General features: G+C 42.7%; 2 gene segments (V, D, J or C); one reads left to right on the top strand and one right to left on the bottom strand.

Annotated features, from left to right (window-relative positions):
* Positions 1 to 5,823: 5,823 nt before the first annotated feature.
* Positions 5,824 to 6,374, bottom strand: LOC120026737. The segment is given in 2 exon segments: positions 5,824 to 6,169; positions 6,292 to 6,374. Coding segments are annotated over 2 exon segments (381 nt in total).
* Positions 6,375 to 7,223: 849 nt separating this feature from the next.
* On the top strand, positions 7,224 to 8,788 carry LOC120027336. The segment is given in 2 exon segments: positions 7,224 to 7,265; positions 8,041 to 8,788. A coding segment is annotated over 1 exon segment (306 nt).
* Positions 8,789 to 14,726: the final 5,938 nt, after the last annotated feature.

Below are 14,726 nucleotides of genomic sequence, written 5' to 3'. Positions count from 1 at the left end.
CAATGAACAAAAATGAAAGACAGGGCAACGTTCAAGAACACAAAGAAACAGGCTACGTTCAAGAACACAACTAAACAGAACACAAGTCTGACTAAAATAATAAGTACGGAACCTTACATCAGGAATGAGTTAGTTTCATTGTCCAACTATTATCTTTTGTCAGTTAAAACCTCAACCTTTTACCAGAACCGTTTTCTGTCACCATCTCAAACAGCCAGTCCATTCATTCCAACCACAATACACAATCCTTATCAAGAGTCATGGAGTCCGAAAGCGATCAGATCCAATGTGGACTAGGTGGGTCTGTCAATACCAGTCGAGGTCAATCGAGACCCATCAATTCAGATGGGATGGAGTGCATAGAATCATTATGGACTAACAGCGCGGAAGACAGGAAAGAAAATGACTCTTGCGGTTCAGCGGTTGTCAGTGAATCAAACATCACTGTCAAACATAGTCGTCCTCTTCTGAGGAGGAGAGCATCATGCCGCCGCTGTCGTCACTGTAACAGCGGGCCAGGAGGTGGAGTTGCTCCAGGGACTCCTGGAAGTCGGTCAGCTCAGGCCCCTGGGAGAGGAAGCTGGGGGCGATGCGGCGGGGGTCCAGGGCGCTTGCACCGCGCTGCAGCTCCGACGGGCCCAGGGTGACTGCGGGGAGAAGAGCACAGGAACGGAGGGGACCGCGCTGTGGAAGAGAGGATAGGGATAGGGAGATAAGGTTAGAGGGATGGACCTGACAATAACAAGCGAGACTGTTGGATACAAGCATAGTGAGACATGTCTTTAGATGTGACATAAGGTTAGAGAGGTGGGCTTGGCAATATTGAAAGTGACAATTAAATACAGACATAGGCATATATGTGAAAGAGAAAATTGAATAGACTTATTTACGGATAGATATCATAACTCTTCCGAGGAGGAGCGCATCGGGCCGGTGCTGTCATCGCGGTAACAGAAGGACCAGGAGGCGGAGTTGTACCAGTGACTCCTGAACGTAAGCCAGCTCAGGCCACTGGGAGAGGAAGCTGGGGGCTCCGTGGTGGGTGTGTAGTGTGCTTCCACAAGAAAAGTGGGTGAGAGTCACAGGTGTGACTAGTTTCCTCATTAACCCAGCGAGAGCTTCCATTGGATAATAATCTCATGTGATTTGAGATGTGCCCATTTAAACCCTCCTGTTTATCTGTTCCAAACGGCCGCCCAAGGGAGGTGATGCAGTCCAGAGGTATGGAGGTTTACTGGAGCATGTGGGAAATAGAGTCTTGTGAGTTTGAGGCAAACAAGATGGACAGCTGCCTCCTGGGCTGCACCACCTCCTGTGGCTTTTTGTTTCTTTGATTGTTTGTTAGTTTTATTTTGCACTAGCAGTAACCCTGATAGATATATTGTCACGTTTTCTGATGTATATAAAAATGCCGATACTACTGTGTACAGGTCAGAGATTCAAAGGTTTGTCATTTGGTGTGATGAGCACCATCTCATCCTTAATGTAAAGATAACGGAGGAGATGGTGTTTGACCCCAAATCTGTCGGTGACCACGTGTCTGTGGTTGTCCACAATGCCAACATAGCACAGGTTAGTTCATATAAGTACCTGGGTGTACACTTGGACAAGGAGTCCAACAACGCCTCTATTTCCTACCTAGACTAAGGGATTTTGGAGTTGACCAGAAAAAAATGCTCCTATTCTACCATGCGGTCATAGAGAGAATCCTGAGATACGGCATCACAGTCTGGATTAGCAATTTATCAAACTGCCGTGATGGTCATGGGTGTGAGGTAACATCACTCCCTGCAGACTATTTTTGAATAGACCGTCATCAGACAAGCTCAGAAAATTATTTCAGATCCCTCCCATGTCCTTTATTAGGGTTCCTCCTCCCCTCAGACAGACGCTATAGGTTCCCTCCTCCCCTCAGACAGACGCTATAGGTTCCCTCCTCCCCTCAGATAGACTCTATAGGGTCCCTCCTCTCCTCAGACAGACGCTATAGGGTCCCTCCTCCCCTCAGACAGACACGATAGTGTCCCTCCTCCCCTCAGGAAGACGCTCTAGGGTCCCTCCTACCCTCAGACAGACACGATAGTGTCCCTCCTCCTCTCAGACAGACGCTATAGGGTCCCTCCTCCCCTCAGACAGACACGATAGTGTCCCTCCTCCCCTCAGGAAGACGCTCTAGGGTCCCTCCTTCCCTCAGACAGACTCTATAGGGTCCCTCCTCCCCTCAGACAGACGCTATAGGGTCCCTCCTCCCCTCAGACAGACACGATAGTGTCCCTCCTCCCCTCAGACAGACTCTATAGGGTCCCTCCTCCCCTCAGACAGACTCTATCCCGTCCCTCCTCCCCTCAGACAGATGCTATAGGGTCCCTCCTCCCCTCAGACAGACTCTATAGGGTCCCTCCTCCCCTCAGACAGACTCTATAGGGTCCCTCCTCCCCTCAGACAGACTCTATAGGGTCCCTCCTCTCCTCAGACAGACTCTATAGGGTCCCTCCTCCCCTCAGACAGACTCTATTGGGTCCCTCCTCCCCTCAGACAGACTCTATAGGGTCCCTCCTCCCCTCAGACAGACTCTATAGGGTCCCTCCTCCCCTCAGACAGACTCTATAGGGTCCCTCCTCTCCTCAGACAGACTCTATAGGGTCCCTCCTCCCCTCAGACAGACTCTATAGGGTCCCTCCTCCCCTCAGACAGACTCTATAGGGTCCCTCCTCCCCTCAGACAGACTCTATTGGGTCCCTCCTCCCCTCAGACAGACTCTATTGGGTCCCTCCTCCCCTCAGACAGGTCCCTCCTATAACGTTTGTGTTTGGTCTCTACCTTACTCTGCGTGCTCAACTCAGATCCAAAAGGACCTTTGAAACACACAAGACTGTAAGTCGCTTTACATAGATGTGTCTGCTAAATGGCATATATTATATATATATATATACATTTGACGTCGGAAGTTTACATACACTTAGGTTGGAGTCATTAAAACTCGTTTTTCAACCACTCCACAAATTTCTTGTTAACAAACTATAGCTTTGGCAAGTCGGTTAGGACATCTACTTTGTGCATGACACAAGTCATTTTCCAACAATTGTTTACAGACAGATTATTTCACATATAATTCACTGTATCACAATTCCACTGTGCCTTTAAACAACTTGGAAAATTACAGAAAATTATGTAATGGCTTTAGAAGCTTCTGATAGGCTAATTGACATCATTTGAGTAATTTGCAGGTGTACCTGTGGATATATTTCAAGGCCTACCTTCAAACTCAGTGCCTCTTTGCTTGACATCATGGGAAAATCAAAATAAATCAGCCAAAATTGTAGACCTCCACAAGTCTGGTTCATCCTTGGGAGCAATTTCCAAACGCCTGAAGGTACCATGTTCATCTGTACATTCAATAGCACGCAAGTATAAACACCATGGGACCATGCAGCCGTCATACCGCTCAGGAAGGAGACGCGTTCTGTCTCCTAGAGATGAACGTACTGTACTTTGGTGCGAAATGTGCAAATCAATTCCAGAACAACAGCAAGGGACCTTGTGAAGATGCTGGAGGAAACAGGTACAAAGTATCTATATTCACAGTAAAAAGCGTCCTATATCAACTTAACCTGAAAGGCCGCTCAGCAAGGAAGAAGTCACTGCTCCAAAACCGCCATAAAAAGCCACACTACGGTTTGCAACTGCACATGGGGACAAAGATAGTTGTCACGACTTCCGCCGAAGTCGGTTCCTCTCCTTGTTCGGGCGGCGCTCGGCGGTCGACATCGCCGGTTTTCTAGCTATCGCCGATCCACTTTTCATTTTCCATTGTTTTTGTCTTTGTTTCGCACACACCTGGTTTCATTTCCCAATTACTAGTCTTGTATTTAACCCTCTGTTTCCCCCATGTCTTTGTGTGTGATTGTTTATTGTTCAGGTCGGTACGTTTCCGGCTGTTTTTTTCCGGGTGCTGTTTTCACCCGTGTTTTGTGGTAACCGTTATTGTTCGCACATTGGTATGTTTACTTTGTGCTATTTATTCAGTATAGTGCATTGTTCACTCATCTCTGCTCTCCTGCGCCTGACTTCATGCACCAGCTACACCCACCGCCTGACAATAGTACTTTTTGGAGAAATGTCCTCTGGTCTGATGAAACAAAAATAGAACTGTTTGGCCATAATGACCATCGTTATGTTTGGAGGAAAAAGGGGCAGGCTTGCAAGCCAAAGATTACCATCCCAGCCGTGAAGCACGGGGGTGGCAGCATCATGTTGTGGGGGTTCTTTGCTGCAGGAGGGACGGGTGCACTTCACAAAATAGATGGCATCATGAGGGAGGAAATTATGTGGATATATTGAAGCAACATCTCAAGACATCAGTCAGGAAGTTGAAGCTTGGTTGCAAATGGATCTTCCAAATGGACAATGACCCCAGCATATGTCCAAAGTTGTTTCAAAATGGCTTAAGGACAACAAAGTCAAGGTACTGGAGTGGCCATCACAAAGCCCTGACCTCAGTCCCATAGAAAATTTGTGGGCAGAACTGAAAAAGCATGTGCGAGCAAGGAGGCCTACAAACCTGACTCAGCTACACCAGCTCTGTCAGGAGGAATGGGCCAAAATTCACTCAACTTATTGTGGGAAGCTTGTGGAAGGCTTCCCGAAGCGTTTGACCCAAGTTAAACAATTTAAAGGCAACGCTACCAAATACTAATTGAATGTTTGGAAACGTCTGACCCACTGTGAATGTGAATAAAAGCTAAAATAAATAATTATCTCTACTATTACTCTGACATTTCACATTCTTAAAATAAAGTGGTGATCCTAACTGACCGAAGACAGGGAATTTTTACTAGGATTAAATATCAGGAATTGTGAAAAACTGAGTTTAAATGTATTTGGCTGAGGTGTATGTAAACTTCAACTGTATGTATTGCTGTTCCAGTAGCAGCTGGAGGAGAGCAGCAGCAGCACAGACTGAAGAGAGACGTGTTATTGACGTGTTATTGCTAGTGTTTCCCAGCATCAACAGAGCGGGTCCTCCTCCACAGAGGAACACTATTGTCTCCATGACCATCACCACCAAGAGATGACGTCATTCTCTATGGACTTAACATCATCTCTGACTCAACATTCTCAGGTTCATCATTTGAACGAGAAAGAACATTTATAGTGAAGCTAAATGTTAGTTGTATTTGGTGTAAGGGGTTTCTTGCAGGTTTGCTTCAGATCTATAGATATCATGTAATACTGACTACTAATGGCCCATGGTGTTCAGATGACTGTGTGTGAGGAGGCTTGAGTTTATAATGGGAGCACTAGTTGCACTGTCTGTCTATAGTCTTTTCACTGTATATTTACTGTACAAGATGGAGACCACAGTGGTGCTGTATCATACTATAGTGGGGCAATATCTGATACAATACTCCTGTGGTCACAGTGTATAATGAATGGTAGCTTCACACTGGGCACAGACAACAGTTCAACGTCTAGTTTTGATTTACATTTGGTTGAGTTGTCAACTAACCGTGAATTCAATGTGAAATCAACAACAAATGTTACCATGTCATTGTATTTAGGTTAAAAGTTGGGTAAAAAAAGACAAAATGCCCTCACGCCGATGACTTTTTGCAAATCCAATTGGTTTTCCATGTTGATTCAACTTCCTCGCAAAGATTTGTTTGGTTTAATTGATGTGGAAACAGCGTTGATTCAACCAGTTTCTGCCCAGTGGGTTGAGTGTTTGTACAGTGGAACTCAGTGAGGCATGTCATTGTCTTCGCCCTCAGCACCTGCAGTAAGTCCCAGCTACAGCAGTGGACTCTGACTGAGGGAGGTTTTTGTGCGGCTCTAAATCACTGTGTGAACACAGGATCACTGTGGTGACTCTGACAGTAGTAAACTCCTGTATCCTCAGCCTTGACTTCACTGATGGTCAGAGTGAAGTCAACACCATTTCCTCTCCCACTGCCACTGAACCTGGTGGAAACTCCTGTGAACCTGTCTGATGTGAGATAGATCAGGAGTTTAGGAGCTTCTCCAGACGTCTGATGGTACCAGGCCAGGTAATACTGTGAGCCAGAGTACTGAGTAACTTTACTACTGGCACTACAGTCAATAGACACAGTTTGACCCGGCTGGACTGATTGAGCTGCAGACTGAGTCAATACATACTGGCCCCAAGACCCTGCAGAGAGATAGAAGGAAAATGTCACATTTAGGAAGGTCAAATATTTGGAAGATTATAACTGTAATTCCTCATTTACAACATGATGCTTGCATTCTGAAAATGTTCAAAATGTCTCTCACCTTGTGTGTAACAGACCAGAGTCCAGATGAAGATGGCGATGAAAGTCATGGTTGCCGTGGGTTCTGTTCAAATGAAATACAGCTCTCACATGAAGTGTTCAACTCACAGGGCTATAAACACTCCCAGAGCACTGAAGCATGTGATGCCAATGCAAAGTGTCTCTTTATGGAAATGTTCCTCCTGGCAAATCACTGCACTGTCATTGAGAAAAGTTCTGAAATCCTCATCCATGTGTTGTCTGAAAGTCATTACAAAAAAGTATTTATACTGACACATTCCATCATTGCTGTATCAAGCTCTTTTTATGATTACTTGATACAATATGATTAGATATTATCAACATAATGCACAGCAGGTTCCATACTGTTGAAAGTGTAATGGTGAACAGGGAACGTGAATGTGTCCAATCTCCTGGAGTTCCAGACTGTACCAGTAGGGGGCATCAGTGGCAAAGTAAGATTCATTGATCAGGTCCATGTTGTGTTAATAACGTTCCCCTCTGTGTCTGTCTGGAGGTTTTTGTACTGCGAGTCAATCAGACTCTATCACTGTGGTTGACTTTTGGTGGAGGGACCAAACTGAGTGTTGGTAGTAAGTATTCCATTTTCGATCTTAACCTCTGTTATCAAAATCCAAATTCATTTTCTTAACACTATTACAACTACCTTAAATTGAAAGTGGAAATATGTATTTATTTTTGAAGAATTTGTGTTGCATTTATTAACCTTAGAAGAAAATTTAGTTAAATTAAAATGCCATTTCAAGATGATATATAAAACAAGGTGCTTATAAAGTGTGTATTAATTTCGAACAATGGTGGTATTGTTGAAATCTGAGAGTGGTTTGGATAAATGTAGGTTTACAAAGAGCGAGAGCCGTGTCTCTATAGTTTCAAAGGTTTTTGTATGGCCGTTGCATGAGTTTGTATCACTGTGGTACACTTTTGGTGGAGGCACTAGACTGGATGTTGGAAGTAAGTTCATCTACATCTAATTTCTTTTTTCCCCTTAGTTTTACTATCTATTTGCTATATTGCTATCTTATTTTGCAATTTTATTTGATGTTTGCTATCTTTTGCAAAGTGCTGCTATCTTACAGTAGCTCTGCAGGAAAAGGGTGGGAGTGAAAACCTACAGGACAGTAGCTCTACAGGAACAGGGTTGGAGATCCATGCTCTTATACTTTACTTGCTTGTTTTGTCACATAAACTGAAGTTAGGTGAACTATTAGAATTTTAGAAACCAGGAAATGGTGGAGTGATTTCTGCATAATGCGTCTTTAAATGTAATATTATTTTGACATGGTTACAGTCAACTGGAATTGACTTCCTCAGCATTATTTTAAACAGATCATCATTTAAGAATAGGTCATACATTCTGTGGAATTTTCTTTAAAATAATAATAATAATGAATAATGAAATGCAGTTTGATTCCTAGGATGTTATACCATTACAAAAAGAGAGAGGAGTGCTGAAATATTTTCATTTAAAAAAGTTTAAGTTTTGAAGAAAATTTAATGTATTTTCAGTAATCTCATATAGTTATAATATGCTTCAGTAGCTACTCAGAGGGAAGTGAAAGAGTGACAGAAAGACTGAGAAGCTGTGTGTTTGAGGGACAGAAACCTACTGAAAAAAAACCCATCTTAGTTTAAAGCTAAGATGTAAAACTGCTGCATCATTATTGTCATATCAGTCTGGTGATTGACTGACAGCTAACCTCTCTCTAACTTCCCACCTGTCTGCTAGGTGACGTTCGTCCCACCATGACGGTCCTGCCCCCCTCCAGTGTGGAGCTGCAGCAGGGGAAGGCCACTCTCATGTGCCTGGCAAACAAGGGCTTCCCCTCAGACTGGAAGCTGAGCTGGAAGGTGGATGGGAGCAGTAGCAGCACCTGGGAGGTGACCGGGAGCCCTGGGGTCCCGGAGAAGGACGGCCACTACAGCTGGAGCAGCACCTTGACCCTCCCTGTCGACCAGTGGAGGAAGGTGTGCTCTGTGACCTGTGAGGCCACCCAGGGCTCCCAGACTCCACTCTCGGAGACACTGAGGAGAGACCAGTGTTCTGATTAATGAGCTCCTCCTCTGACTCCACTGTTTTTATTCTGTTCTACACTTTTTACTCTGTCCTCGCCGTCTTACTGATCCAGCACTACTAGCAGCACAGGAGGTTGGTGGCACCTTAAATAGGGAGGACGGACTCATGGTTATGGCTGAAATGGAATACATGGAATGGTATCGAACTCATCAAACACATGGTTTCTATGTGATCCATACCATTCCATTCACTCCATTCCAGACATTATTATGAGCCGTCCTCCCCTCAGCAGCCTCCTGTGACTAGCACACTTGTGCTGGGCTAGACCCTGTATGGGAATCCATATCTCTCTGATTCCGATGTCATAGATCTGCTTGGCTTTCTTTATCACGTGTGTGATGCCCTTTATTGCTGTAATGCTGTTGGTTCTAACATGTTGAGATAATAAAGACATTCAATCTTTAAAATTGTTTGCCTGGATATCATTATTTAATGAGTTTTACCATTAGACATTGAGATCTTTGTGATTTGTTTAGTTTCATGAGGAATGGAGAGCTCTGCCATGGAAAAGGATTTTACTATTACATTTCAGTTAAATAGCTTCGCTCAATGAATGCTTGGCTGATTGGGCCAAAGTTGGTACCAGTCAAAAGGATATCTACAGCACAAGAGTTTGGTGGCACCTTCATTTGGGAGGACTGGCTCATAGTGACGACTGGAACGGAATAAATGGAATAGTATTGAACTCATCAAACATATGGTTTCTATGTGTTTGATACCCTTCCATTCACTCCATTTCAGCCATTATTATGAGCCGTCCTCCCCTCAGCAGCCTCCTGTGATCTACAGTGATACTAATACTGAAACCATGTACAATAAACTCACTGGTTTTCATGATATTACTAGTACTGAATCCATTAGCTATAAACTCACTGGTCTTCATGATATTACTAATACTGAATCCATTAGCAATAAACTCACTGGTTTTCATGATATTACTAGTACTGAATCCATTAGCTATAAACTCACTGGTCTTCATGGTATTACTAATACTGAATCCATTAGCTATAAACTCACTGGTCTTCATGATATTACTAGTACTGAATCCATTAGCTATAAACTCACTAGTCTTCATGATATTACTAGTACTGAATCCATTAGCTATAAACTCACTGGTCTTCATGATATTACTAGTACTGAATCCATTAGCTATAAACTCACTGGTCTTCATGATATTACTAATACTGAATCCATTAGCTATAAACTCACTGGTCTTCATGATATTACTAATACTGAATCCATTAGCTATAAACTCACTGGTCTTCATGATATTACTAATAATGAATCCATTAGCTATAAACTCACTGGTCTTCATGATATTACTAATACTGTCACGTTCCTGACCTGTTTTCTGTTGTTTTGTATGTGTTTAGTTGGTCAGGGCGTGAGTTGGGGTGGGTATTCTATGTTGTGTGTCTAGTTCGTCTGTTTCTATGTTCAGCCTGATATGGTTCTCAATCAGAGACAGCTGTCAATCGTTGTCCCTGATTGAGAATCATATATAGGTGGCTTGTTTTGTGTTGGGGATTGTGGGTGGTTGTTTCCTGTCTCTGTGTTTATGTTCTGCACCAGATAGGACTGTCTCGGCTTTCACGTTTGTTGTTTTGTAATGTTTGTTAATGTTCATCGTTTATTGTTTAATTAAACATGTTGAACACTAACTACGCTGCATTTTGGTCCTCTCCTTCATCCCAGGAAGAAAGCCGTAACAAATACTGAATCCATTAGCTATAAAATCACTGGTCTTCATGATATTTCTAATACTGAAGCCTTTGGCTATAAAGCCAATAGTCTACATGATATTTCCAATACTGAAGCCATGTGCTCTAAAATCACTGAAACTCTCTGGGGACAGGTGAACATCTGGCTATGGTGCTGCTCTATTCTGGGAGCATGGCAGTTCCCTGCCCATGCAAATCTGAGTTTCAACCCCACCACAGCTCACAATCTCTCAGCCTCAATCTTCTGGGACTGGGGCAGCTGTGTGTTTGACTAGAGAACTGAACATGGGCTGGGGAAGCAGATATTCCACTGGACTTTGCATAATGTTCAAATAGAGGACTAAATTCAAAAGTATTTATGGTTTTCTATATGTAAACTAGATGTATTTGTGACAGATACAGTTGAAGTCGGAAGTTTACCGACACTTAGGTTGGAGTCATTAAAACTTGTTTTTCAACCACTCCATAAATTTCTTGTTAACAAACTATAGTGTTGGCAAGTCAGTTAAGACATCTGTTTTTTGCATGATACAAGTAATTTTTCCAACAATTGTTCACTTATAATTCACTGTATCACAATTCCAGTGGGTCAGAAGTTTACATACACTAAGTTGACTGTGCCTTTAAACAGCTTGGAAAATTCCAGATAATGATGTCATGGCTTTAGAAGCTTCTGAAAGGCTAATTGACATAATTTGAGTCAATTGGAGGTGTACCTGTGGATGTATTTCAAGGCCTACCTTCAAACTCAGTGCCTCTTTGCTTGACATCATGGGAAAATCAAAAGAAATCAGCGAAGACCTCAGAAAAAATGGTACACCTCCACAAGTCTTGTTCATCCTTGGGAGCAATTTCCAAACGCCTGAAGGTACCACATTCATCTGTACAAACAATAGTACGCAAGTATAAACACCATGGGACCACGCAGCTGTCACACCGCTCAGGGAGGAGATGCGTTCGGTCTCCTAGAGATGAACGTACTTTGGTGCGAAAAGTGCAAATCAAATCCAGAAAAACAAAAAGGACCTTGTGAAGATGCTGGAGAAAACAGGTACAAAAGTATCAATATCCACAGTAAAACGAGTCCTATATCGACATAACCTGAAAGGCCGCTCAGCAAGGAAGAAGCCACTCTTCCAAAACCGCCATAAAAAAGCCAGACTACTGTTTGCAACTGCACATTGGGACAAAGATCGTACTTTTTGGTTTAATGTCCTCTGGTCTGATGAAACAAAAATAGAACTGTTTGGCCGTAATGACCGTCGTTATGTTTGGAGGAAAAAGGGGGAAGCTTGCAAGCCAAAGAACACCATCCCAACTGTGAAGCACGGGGTGGCAGCATCATGTTGTGGGGGTGCTTTTCTGCAGGAGGGACTGGTGCACTTCACAAAATAGATGGCATCATGAGGTAGAAAAATGAAGTGGATATATTGAAGCAACATCTCAAGACATCAGTCAGGAAGTTCAAGCTTGGTCGCAAATGGGTCTTCCAAATGGACAATGACCCCAAGCATACTGTCACGTTCCTGACCTTATTTCCTTTGTTCAGTCTTTGTTTAGTTGGTCAGGACGTGAGCTGGGTGGGCATTCTATGTTATGTGTTTCTATGTTTGGTTTAGGGTTGTCTGATTTGCCTGATATGGTTCTCAATCAGAGGCAGGTGTTTTACGTTGTCTCTGATTGGGAACCATATTTAGGTAGGCTGTTCTCACTGTTCTCACTGTTCTCACATTGGTCTGATCCTTGCTCCTCCTCAGACGAGGAGGATTACGACGATCGTTACACATACTTCCAAAATTGTGGCAAAATGGCTTAAGGACAACAAAGTCAAGGTATTGGAGTGGCCATCACAAAACCCTGACCTCAATCCTATAGAAAATTTGTGGGCAGAACTGAAAAATGTATGTGCGAGCAAGGAGGCCTACAAACCTGACTCAGTTACACCAGCTCTGTCAGGAGGAATGAGCCAAAATTCACCCAACTTATTGTCGGAAGCCTGTGGAAGGCTACCCAAAATGTTTGACCCAAGTTAAACAATTTAAAGGCAATGCTACCAAATACTAATTGAGTGTATGTAATCTTCTGACCCACTGGGAATGTGATGAAAGAAATTAAAGCTGAAATAAATCACTCTCTACTATTATTTTGACATTTCAGATTCTTAAAATAAGGTGGTGATCCTAACTGACCTCATTTTTACTAGGATTAAATGTCAGGAATTGTGGTAACTGAGTTTAAATGTATTTGGCTAAGGTGTATGTAAACTTCCGACTTCAGCTGTATGTGTGATCGTTATATCAAAGTAGTACTTCTTGACTGGAATCAATATGACTGTATTCACTCTTTCGGGGTTGGAGGGGTATAGAAGTTGAGTAGGTGATGAATAGTTGGGAAGTTGGGTTTGGACTGGGTCAATATTCATGCATTTGTGTACTGAAATGGGTGATTTTCATAATATGAAGTTAAATCAAAACTTTCCAAAAACATCTAGACTTTTTCTGAACGTTCCTGCAAAATCAATCATTTCTTACATCTCTGTTTCCTTAGTGGTCCCAGTGTGTTTACACAAATGTCCTTTTTTGCAGAATACATTGGGAGATATGTACAGTAACATAGTCCATAGACAAGTCTAACCAATTCCATTGTTGTATTGTAGTGTCATATTTTGATGAAATGGTGTTTAGAATACTTTAGAATACAGGAGACTCCGTAGCTCTGCAGCTGTCTAGTCAGAGCAGTTCCTCTATAGCTGAGGGAGGTTTTTGTACGACGCTCTGACACAGTGAAACCCGTTGTACATCTGCTGACAGTAGTAATCTCCAGCATCTTCAGCCTGGACTCCACTGACTGTCAGAGTGTAGTGAGAAGCAGATACACTCCCACTGAAACTCTGTCGCCCTCCACAGACCACAGTGTGTTATGGGAGTTTGGGTGATAAAGTGGGTGTTTTACTTTATGGTGTTTTTCAATCATGTATTTGGTACAGTTCCACAAATCTAAGCATAAAAACCAAAACAGATCATCAAAATGGCTCATGTTTCAAAACTCACATTTCCAACTGACTGAGTACAACAAACAAAGTCACATATCACTCTTTCAATTTGGATGCATATCTAATCGAATTATCTTTTCTTTTTTTTATTTCACCTCTATTTAACCAGCTAAGCTAGTTGAGAACAAGTTCTCATTTACAACTGCGACCTGGCCAAGATAAAGCAAAGCAGTGCGACACAAACAACAACACAGGGTTACACATGGAATAAACAAGCGCACAGTCAATAACACAATAGAAAAAAAGAAAGTCTATATACAGTGTGTGCAAATGGCGTGAGGAGGTAAGGCAATAAATAGGCCATAGTAGCAAAGTAATTACAATTTAGCAGATTAACACTGGAGTGATAGATGAGCAGATGATGATGAGCAGATGATGATGTGCAAGTAGTGAAACTGGTGTGCAAAAGAGCAGAAAAGTTAATAAAAACAATATGGGGATGAGGTAGGTAGATTGGGTGGGCTATTTACAGATGGACTATGTACAGCTGCAGTGATCAGTTAGATTCTCTGATGATAGCTGATGTTTAAAGCTAGTGAGGGAAATGTAAGTCTCCAACTTCAGCAATTTTTGCAATTCGTTCCAGTCACTGGCAGCAGAGAAATGGAAGGAAAGGCGGCCAAAGGAGGTGTTGGCTTTGGGGATGACCAGTGAGATATACCTGCTGGAGCACGTGCTACGGGTGGGTGTTGTTATTGTGACCAGTGAGCTGAGATAAGGAGCTTTACCTAGCATAGACTTATAGATGACCTGGAGCCAGTGGGTCTGGCTACGAATATGTAGCGAGGGCCAGCCGACTAGAGCATACAGGTCACAGTGGTGGGTGGTATAAGGGGCTTTGGTAACAAAACGGGTGGCACTGTGATAGACTGCATCCAGTTTGCTGAGTATAGTATTGTAAGCTATTTTGTAGATGACAGCGCCGAAGTCGAAGATCGGTAGGATAGTCAGTTTTACTAGGGTAAGTTTGGCGACGTGAATGAAGGAGGCTTTGTTACGAAATAGAAAGCCGATTCTAGATTTGATTTTGGATTGGAGATGTTTGATATGAGTCTGGAAGGAGAGTTTACAGTCTAGCCAGACACCTAGGTATTTGTTGTTGTCCACGTTTTCTAGGTCAGAACCGTCCAGAATAGTGATGCTAGTCGTGCGGGCGGATGCGGGCAGCGAACAGTTGAAAAGCATGAATTTGGTTTTACTAGCTTTTAACTTCTTAGCGCTAGGGGTCAGATTTTTTTTTTAAATAACGTGCCCAATGTAAACTGACATTTTCTCTGGCCCAGATCGTAGAATATGCATATAATTTACAGATTAGGATAGAAAACATTCCAAAGTTTCCAAAACTGTCAAAATATTGTCTGTGAGTATAACAATACTTATTCTGCATGCGAAAACCTGAGAAAATGTAACCCGGAAGTTATATATATTTTTTTAAATCTGTGTTTCCTGTCCCGTCTATCCTCCGTTTACAGGGGTATCAACCAGATTCCTTTTCTAATGGCTTCCTCAGGCTGTGACCAGGCATTAGACATAGTTTCAGGCTTTTATTTTGAAAAATGAATGAG

This window comes from Salvelinus namaycush, chromosome 32 (assembly GCF_016432855.1).
Source record: "Salvelinus namaycush isolate Seneca chromosome 32, SaNama_1.0, whole genome shotgun sequence".
Classification (NCBI taxonomy): Eukaryota; Metazoa; Chordata; class Actinopteri; order Salmoniformes; family Salmonidae; genus Salvelinus; species Salvelinus namaycush.
This window is presented reverse-complemented; position numbering and strand designations above follow the sequence as displayed.